The sequence below is a fragment of the Mastomys coucha genome, unplaced genomic scaffold, assembly GCF_008632895.1.
Source record: "Mastomys coucha isolate ucsf_1 unplaced genomic scaffold, UCSF_Mcou_1 pScaffold5, whole genome shotgun sequence".
Lineage (NCBI taxonomy): Eukaryota > Metazoa > Chordata > Mammalia > Rodentia > Muridae > Mastomys > Mastomys coucha.
In genome coordinates this window covers 97,176,110-97,184,718 of record NW_022196911.1, presented here as the reverse complement: position 1 = coordinate 97,184,718, position 8,609 = coordinate 97,176,110, and the positions used below count along the sequence as shown (strand labels likewise).

The window sequence follows — 8,609 nt, the reverse complement described above, 5'->3', positions numbered from 1 at the left end:
CTGAGGCTTAGCATGTTCTCCTGTCTCGTGTTTCTTGAGGCTTAGCATGTCCTCCCGTCTCATGCTTCCTGAGGCTTAGCATGTCCTCCAGTCTCATGCTTCCTGAGGCTTAGCATGTCCTCCAGTCTCATGCTTCTTGAGGCTTAGCATGTTCTCCCGTCTCATGCTTCCTGAGGCTTAGCATGTTCCCCTGTCTCATGCTTCTTGAGGCTTAGCATGTTCCCCTATCTCATGTTTCCTGAGGCTTAGCATGTCCTCCCATCTCATGCTTCTTGAGGCTTAGCATGTCCTCCTGTCTCATGCTTCCTGAGGCTTAGCATGTCCTCCTGTCTCATGCTTCTTGAGGCTTGGCATGTTCCCCGTCTCATGCTTCCTGAGGCTTAGCATGTTCTCCTGTCTCATGCTTCCTGAGGCTTAGCATGTTTTTCGTCTCATGCTTCCTGAGGCTTAGCATGTTCCCCTGTCTCATGCTTCCTGAGGCTTAGCATGTTTTTCGTCTCATGTTTCTTGAGGCTTAGCATGTTCCCCGTCTCATGTTTCTTGTGGCTTAGCATGTTCCCTGTCTCATGTTTCTTGAGGCTTAGCATGTTCCCTGTCTCATGTTTCCTGTAAATTGGCAATGACTTCACAAGCCTGGTCTGATCCAGATTTTTAATTCTCTTTCTCTCTTCTCTTCCTTTCTTCTTTTCTCCACTTTTCTTTCTTTTCCTCCTTCCTCTGCATCCCTCCCTCTCCATCTCTCCCTTTTCCCCTGTCTCACTAGGTAGCTAGTGTGAGCCACTGTACAAACCAGGGTTTTTGGTTTTTTTTGTTTGTTTGTTTTGGTTTTGTTTTTTTTGTTGTTGTTTTGTTTTTGGTTTTTTTTTTGGTTTTTGGTTTTTGGTTTTGGTTTTGGTTTTTTGAGACAGAGTTTCTCTGTATGGCCCTGGTTTTCCTGAAACTCACTCTGTAGACCAGGCTAGCTTCAAACTCACAGAGATCCACCTGCCTCTGCCTCTTGAGTGCTGGGATTAAAGGCATGTGCCATATGCCTGACATTTTCTTACTTCTTGCATTTTCTAAACCTTCAACAAGTATGCTTGGCCTTAGAAATAAGGAAAAATCATTAAGAAAAAATAGATGAGCCCATAATGATTAGGAAGACACAGACAAGGGCAGTCCCCAGGTGACTAATTCATGTGTGCATATTTCCATTGGGCTGTATTTGTAGGTGCTTTTTGCTTAGTGGGAAAGTTTTTATGCTGGTTGTAGTTGCTGAAAGTGTTTTGTATGCTATTTTAGCAAGCTTTGTGGATTTGGGGTTTGAAGAGTGTGTGTGTGTGTGTGTGTGTGTGTGTGTGTGTTCTAGAAGTATTTCATTATATAGTTTAGACTAGCCTCAAACTGTTGATCTTCCTTCTATAGCTCCTGAGTACTGGGATTATAGGTTTGCGCCCCTGCTCCTCTTGTCTGGATTTCTTACCATTTGTTTCCTTGCTCTTTGTCTTCTTGTCCCTTGTCTAATCAAATCATCCTATACGCCTTCTCCCTTACTTTTTCTGGTGATATTGTAAACATACTTTGTAAGGCACATGCCTTATTACTTTGTTGTTTTATTTGCTTTGAGATGGTCTCCGCATATCCCTGGCTCCTCACAGAGGTCTGTGTGGATCATCTTCCCTTTGCCTCCCAATTCTTGGCATTAAAGGTACCCACTGCCACATCCTGCCTTTATTGCTCTGTGCTTTGGCTGCTCGTCCATGGCTAGTATGCCCTCAGATTTGTTTGTTAAGTATAGGCAGTGAGAATAGGAAGGTAGGGTTTGTGACAGGCTCCTATAAGATAGTCTAGTTTGGGAGAAATGATTTTTTTGTTTGTTTTGAAACAAGGTCTCAGATAGGCCATGTTGGCCAAAAACTCTGTGTAGCTGAGGGGGATCTTGAACTCTTGATCTTAACTGCTTCACCTCCCAAGTGCAGGGGTTACAGGCATGTGTTACTGGCCTGGCTGGAAAATGACCCTCTAAAGGAGCTAAACATCCTCTTCTCACCTGAGCTTCTTGTCAGCAGTCAGTGCTCTGGGAAGGGGTGATTGAGCCTGGCTTCCCCCCACCACGCTAACCCCCATCCCCCACCCCCCACCCCCGGAGATCACTTTCAAGTACTGGGAGCAGAACCTTTAGTGTGGCCTTGTTGAAGTTGTTTTTTTTTTTTTTTTTTTTGGTTTTTCGAGACAGGGTTTCTCTGTATAGCCCTGGCTGTCCTGGCCTCGAACTCAGAAATCCTCCTGCCTCTGCCTCACAAATGCTGGGATTAAAGGCGTGCACCACCACCGCCCGGCTTGAAGTTGCTTATTTGTTGGCTTTGAGGAGACTAATGACCTGGGGCAGCTCCTCAGTTTGTCTCTGCTAAGCTGCTTTCATTCTTAAATCTCATGTGTGATTGTGGTAGGTAGGAAAACTGGAATAGAGTTGTCACTGGTGACTGGATTCCTGATTCTCATTTCCTTTCATCCTTCATTTTAATATATTTTATTTTTAAAAAGTATGCAGGTAGTATGCAGTGATGTTTATTGTACGGAAATGTCTATAAACAAAATCTGAATTCCTTTTTAATTTTTTTAAGGTTTATTTATTTATTTTATGTATGTGAGTACACTTTTGCTCTCTTTAGACACACCAGAAGAGGGCATCAGATCTCATTACAAATGGTTATGAGCCACTATGGGGTTGCTGGGAATTGAACTCAGGACCTCTGGAAGAGTAGTCAATGCTCTTAACTGCTGAGCCATCTCTCCAGCCCTAGCTTTTAATTTTTTAAAAATTTACTTTTCAGCTGGGCAGTGGTGGCGCATGCCTTTAATCCCAGAATTTGGGAAGCAGAGGCAGGCAGATTTCTGAGTTCGAGGCCAGCCTGGTCTACAGAGAGTTCCAGGACAGCCAGGGGTACACAGAGAGACCCTATCTCGAAAACAACAACAACAACAAAGTTACTTTATTTTATTTTATTTTATTTTACTTTTTGAGACAGGGTTTGTCTGGCTGTCCTGGAACTCACTATGTAGACTAGGTTGGGCTCTGCCTCTGTCTTCCAAGTGCTGGAATAAAAGGCATGCGTCACCACAACCAGAGACTGTCTCATGGGCCTAGTGTGAAGCTGCTTGGATTGTCCTGCTTCTCCCTCCTGGCTAAGGATCAAAGACAAGCCTTTGTACACCCAGACAGCCCTACCAACTGAGCAATATCCCTGGCCTATTGTTTTTTATAGTGTAAGAATTCTATCCTTAAGACTTGTTCTGTGATTATATAACATTATTGATCAAGTATTGAGCTGAGGGTATTCCAGAATGGTGACCTATGACCAGCTCCTGATCATCTTCACCTGCTTGGTTAGCTGCTGTGTTAATAGCTAATGCCATTTTGACATGGAACGGTTGAGCAGAGATGTTAGGCAGGGGCCTTACATTTTCTTCTTGGCTTTTTGGCCAGAATCAAATGTGATATTTTATAGGTGATTAAGTCTGCTGTTTTCCTTTTTTAAAAAAAGAGAAAGTCTTATATAATCCAGCTTGTCCTCAAATTCATGATGTTGCTAAGAATAACCTTGAACTTCTGATCCTCCTGCCTCTACCTCCCAAGTGGTGGGAGTGTAGGTGTTGGCTACCACACTGTTTGATTTGATGCTGAAGATCAAACTAGGTATTCATGCATGCAAGAGAAGCAGTTTACCAACTGAGCTGCATCCCGGCTCAAGACTTGTCAGCCTCACAGTATGCGTGAGGAGACAGGTTCACTAAAGTTCACATAATGGTTCTATTTAGGGGATCAAACTCGAGATCATTTGATTTTATTTTTAATTTAAATTTAATTTTTTATTATTGTTATTGTATTATTACTGAGACAGGTTTCTCACTGTATGACCCCAGCTGGCATTTATTATATAGAACAGACTGACCTCAAACTCAGACATTCACCTTCTGCCTCAGAAGGGCTGGAATTAAAGGTGTGCATCACCATGTCTGGCCTAGTTTTTGTTTTGTTTATTATTAGTGTATATAATTCTATAATTTTTGTTTGTGTGTCCGCTGGTGTAGATGTATATATTAGGATGTCAAAGGACAACTTTCCAAATCCTCTCCCTCCACTGTGGATTTTACGGATCCAATTCAGGTTCTCAGGCTTGTGCTACAAGTAATTTTACCCACCAAGCCATCTCTCTATCCTGTCCCTCTTAGAACCTTAAAGGCTGTGTCTTGCTTGGTTTGATTGTAGTCTCAGAGTTTGAAGGCTGAAACAAGATTACTTCAGCTCAAGAATATGGAGACCAACCAAGGTAACCTAACAAGACCTCAGCTCTTTTTAAGATTTTTTTAAAAATTTATTTATTATATGTAAGTACACTGTAGAAGTTTTTCAGAGACACCAGAAGAGGACATCCAATCCCACTACAGATAGTTGTGAGCCATCGTGTGGTTGCTGGGATTTGAACTCAGGACCTTCGGAAGAGCAGTCGGTGTTCTTAACCGCAGAGCCATCTCTCCAGCCCAAGATCTCAGCTCTTAAAAATGGGCATTCTGGAAAAATGGCTATAAGCATACACTAGCATGCCTGGTTTCTATAGTCCTGGGGATTGAACCCATAGTCTTCATGCAGGCTAGGCAAGCACTCTACCAACTGAGCTACATTTCCAGTCCCTTCATTTTATTGAAGTGATGATTTGCTGATCTTGCTGACCCTTGCTGTTGTAAGATAAGCCCCACTGGGGGAATGAAAGCTAAATATGTTGAAGTCCCTGACATGCAAGCACGAGGACCTGAGCATGGATCTCCAACATTCATGTAAAAGCTTAGTCTGCTCACACATCTGCATCCCCAGGGAGGGGTCAGGGACAGGCAGATCCCTGGAACTCACTGGCTAGAAGTGTTTCCTGTTGATGAGCTCTGGATTCAGTAGAAACCCTGTTTTAAATGGTAAAGTGGAGTGCCATGTATAGTGCTCTCACCTTTCCTCCCAAGAATCAGGCAGGGAGTAGGCAGGGCTCTGAGCTTAAGGCTACTCTGGACTCCATAGTTCTGGGGCAGTATTGGAAGGCCTGTCTGGAGTAATAGAGATTTCTGGCCTACACATGTTCCTACTTGATGCAGCTGGGGAGAATCACATTAAATAAGCCAGTTTCAGAAGAATACAATATGCTTTCTTTCATTTGTGCTTTTTAGACTGTAGATAGCTGCATCAAATCATGTGTGTTTTTATGACATGACAGTTGATGTGAAACTCTCGGGGAAGAAAGAGAACTAATGATGAGGAAGAGAGAAATGGAGGGCATGGAGATGAAGCATGCTCCATATACAACACATACATGTATACGAGTGTTCCCGTGTAATGTAATATACTCATGTACACTCATAAATACAAATCCCTCTGTTAAATTTAATTTGTTTATATTTTATTGAAGAGTTTGCATCTGTAAACATAAGGGATATGGTCTGTGGTTCACTTATATCTAGCTTCAGTAAGAGAGTAATGCTGGATCTCCAAAAACTATGCTTTTTAACCACCACTGCCACCATTACCCATCCTCAAGATGGGGTCTCAAATAGCCTAGGCTGGCCCCAGACCTCAGACTCCTAATCATCCTGTCTCCACCTCCCAGGTGTTGGGATTGCAGGCACGGGGCACTATACCTGGCTTTTCCTAGCGGTTTCTTTACAAGAGTTTGAGTATTGGTGCGAATCCTGAAGTACCTTTTAGACATACCTCAAGTGTTGGCTTTCTGTGTGACCTTAATTGAATAATTTTGGTTGAGGGGGCAGCTCGGTCCTTTTGTCTATAATAGCATAGCTAATTAAATTAAATGTATTATGTGCATGTGTCAGTTATTGACTTGTATCAGGGCTTAACTTTAGTAAAAAAAAATGCTCGCTGTCATCCCAGCTTGTCCCTGCTGAATAGACTGAAGCTGGAAGGCTGTCCAGCAGGTTGACTTAGCCCTTTCCTTTACAGAGGAAATCACTCTCTCCATAGGAAAATAGCTGGGGTCTGGAAAACTGGAGTGACCTAGCCAAGGTGTATAACACAGTTAACACAGAGACAACCACCAGAACCTAGAACTAGAATTTGGTCTGTTCACCTAGCCCAGAGTGCACATGGGTCTCTTCTGAACTGACCTTATTACTTAGTAACCCTCTTCTGTTTTCTTTCTCTAGGTTTTTTGCACTGACATCCCTTCGTTTTGTGTTTTTACTTGCATTCAGCTTGATGATCATCGTCTGCATTGACCAATGGAAGAACAAAATTTGGCCTGAGATAAACGGTGAGATTTGTAGCATTTAGAACAATTTGAACTGGTAACTTTTTAAGGGACTTTTGCCTTCAGGGTTGTTTGTTTGTTTGTTTGTTTTGGGGAGTATGGGTTGCTGGAGACTAATTGTTGAAATCTGAATTGGTTGCTTTAGGAGACATTTGAAAAGCTTAAGCCTCAGGCCAAGGGTGTTAGTGCACACCTTAAATCCCAGCACTCAGGAGGCAGAGGCAAGCGGATGGTGAGTTATAGGATAGCCTGGGCTATGTAGAGAAAACCCTCTCTCAAAAAGACAAGTCAAAAAAGAAAAGCTTATGCCTCACCTGTGGGCCTGTAGAGCTTGGTTCTGCCTTTCTGTTACTGCATTAATGCTGGCAGATTTGTGTCTGCCACCTGAGCTGATGTTTCTGGTGTAACTGGCCTGAGGAATACAAAGTCTTTACCATTTTCTGTTTTATCTTTTAGACTCAAATGACCTTACTGGATACAGTTAGCTACTGAGACAGCATCATTTATTCTTACTTTATTTGAATAGGTGTTTTGCCCACCTGTATGTCTGGGTACCACTTGTGTACATGATGTACACAGAGGCCAAAAGAGAACATTGGATCCCTTGGAGTTGGAGTTATAGGCTATTGTTAGCTGCCACGTGGTCCCGAGAATTGAATGAACCCAAGTCTTCTAGAAGAGTAGCAGTGTTTCTAAGTGCTGAGCCATCTCTCTAGTTTTCTTATTTATTTATTCATTTATTTATTGAGACCAGGTGTGACTATATTGCTTTGGTAGGCCTTGGTTTCATGGAGGTTCCCTGGTAAGCTCCTTTTGAGTACTAGGATTACAGATGTGTACCACCATGCCTGGCCATTACTTAAATACAAAAATAAAGCCCAGTGTCGATGTAGCCCATGCTAGCTTCCAATTCACTGTGTAGTTTAGAGTGACCTTGAACTCCTAATTATCCTGCCTTCCCTCTCTGCTGTTGGGGTTGCAGGCGTATATACTACCACGCCCAGCTCCAGGCAGCATCAGTTTGTCTCCCAAGAATTTCTTCTAAATTACGTAATAAGCAATAAGAAATACAGTTTCTCTTTTCACTTGAAGAAGAATTAATGACAACACAAGGGATAAATCAGAGATGGAGTGTAGTGTGTAGTTGATAGATTTATGTATGTTATCCTAGTCAATGAATGTAAAAAGAGAGAACACATTTCCAGGCAGGGCAGCAGCTTGCTTAAAGAACCACAAGTGAGGCAAGTGAAGCATAGAGTCACACACTCTTTATGCCGGCACAGCAGGCCCTCAGAGTCAGCCTCCGCTATGTAGGAGTTGGAGGTTAGCTTGAGTGTACACGATCCTGTCCACACCATACATAAAAGAACCACACCTTGCTGAGTATCTCCTGGGAACAGAAAATTGAACATTTTGGTAGGAATGAGGAGTCTGTTTTCAAGAGAGAACTTAGATTTATAAGTCCTTGAAAGTTAGGCTTAGATATTTAGGTAGTGCGTGATAATTGAAGAACTTTTAAATTAGAGCTCCATATTGAGTTGAGAGTAAAGATTAATTTGATAGCATCTCATAGGGTGGGATAGAGTGAGCCAAAGGGGAAGCAGAAGCTCTGCTAGGAAACTGCAGCTGTATCCTGATGGGAGGAAACCATGATTTGATGTTCAGAGTCTCGTGGTGGGCGTTTTGGAGAGGATGAAGAATGAAAGGACTACGTATTGATACATAATAGATGGTTAGGAATAGTAAAGTCGACTTTAAAGTAAGAGTGGGAGAATGCGTGCATTTGCCAGCTGTAGGTAGAGGTAGTGGAGATGGGTTCAGGTGGGAGTCTGAAAGGAGAACTGATGGGGATTCTGGACACGTCAGGTTGAAGTGCTGGCAGGATGTCCACACTACAGTATATAGCTTTTAAGTACATTACTCTCTCTATTTTATAGAGTTCAAGAAGTCATCCTGTTTCATATCTGTAAATGTCAAAAGATTATATTGTTCAGAGCAAATAATAGGTGTCTCTAAAGAAAACAGACAGATCTCTAGAGTTGGAGTAGTTACAACATGCCTTAAAAGCTTGGCACACAATGATGTGTATGAGCAATCTGACATACTCAAGGGATGGATAGACCATGTTCTCACACACCTTGGCTGTAAGCTGAAGTATTTAGTTGTAGTTCTTGCCGTCTATTTGTACCTTCTCCTTCCCCATGGAAAAATCCTTTATTTTCTCATTTGAAGACACAAAAACCATTATTCCATTGTCTGCAGCTTCCTAACTCTGGCACTATAACATGAGATCTCCTCCTTATTAATGTTTCCTAACTCTGG

The 8,609-nt window shown here is 42.4% G+C and overlaps 1 protein-coding gene across 1 annotated transcript in view; it reads left to right on the top strand.

Annotated features, from left to right (window-relative positions):
• Retreg3 (reticulophagy regulator family member 3) overlaps positions 1-8,609 on the top strand; it is a 25,625-nt gene that overhangs the window by 9,231 nt on the left and 7,785 nt on the right. Inside the window, exon 2 of the mRNA XM_031350986.1 lies at positions 6,184-6,290. Coding sequence (XP_031206846.1) covers positions 6,184-6,290 — 107 coding nt within the window. The remainder of the gene's footprint in view (positions 1-6,183; positions 6,291-8,609) is intronic.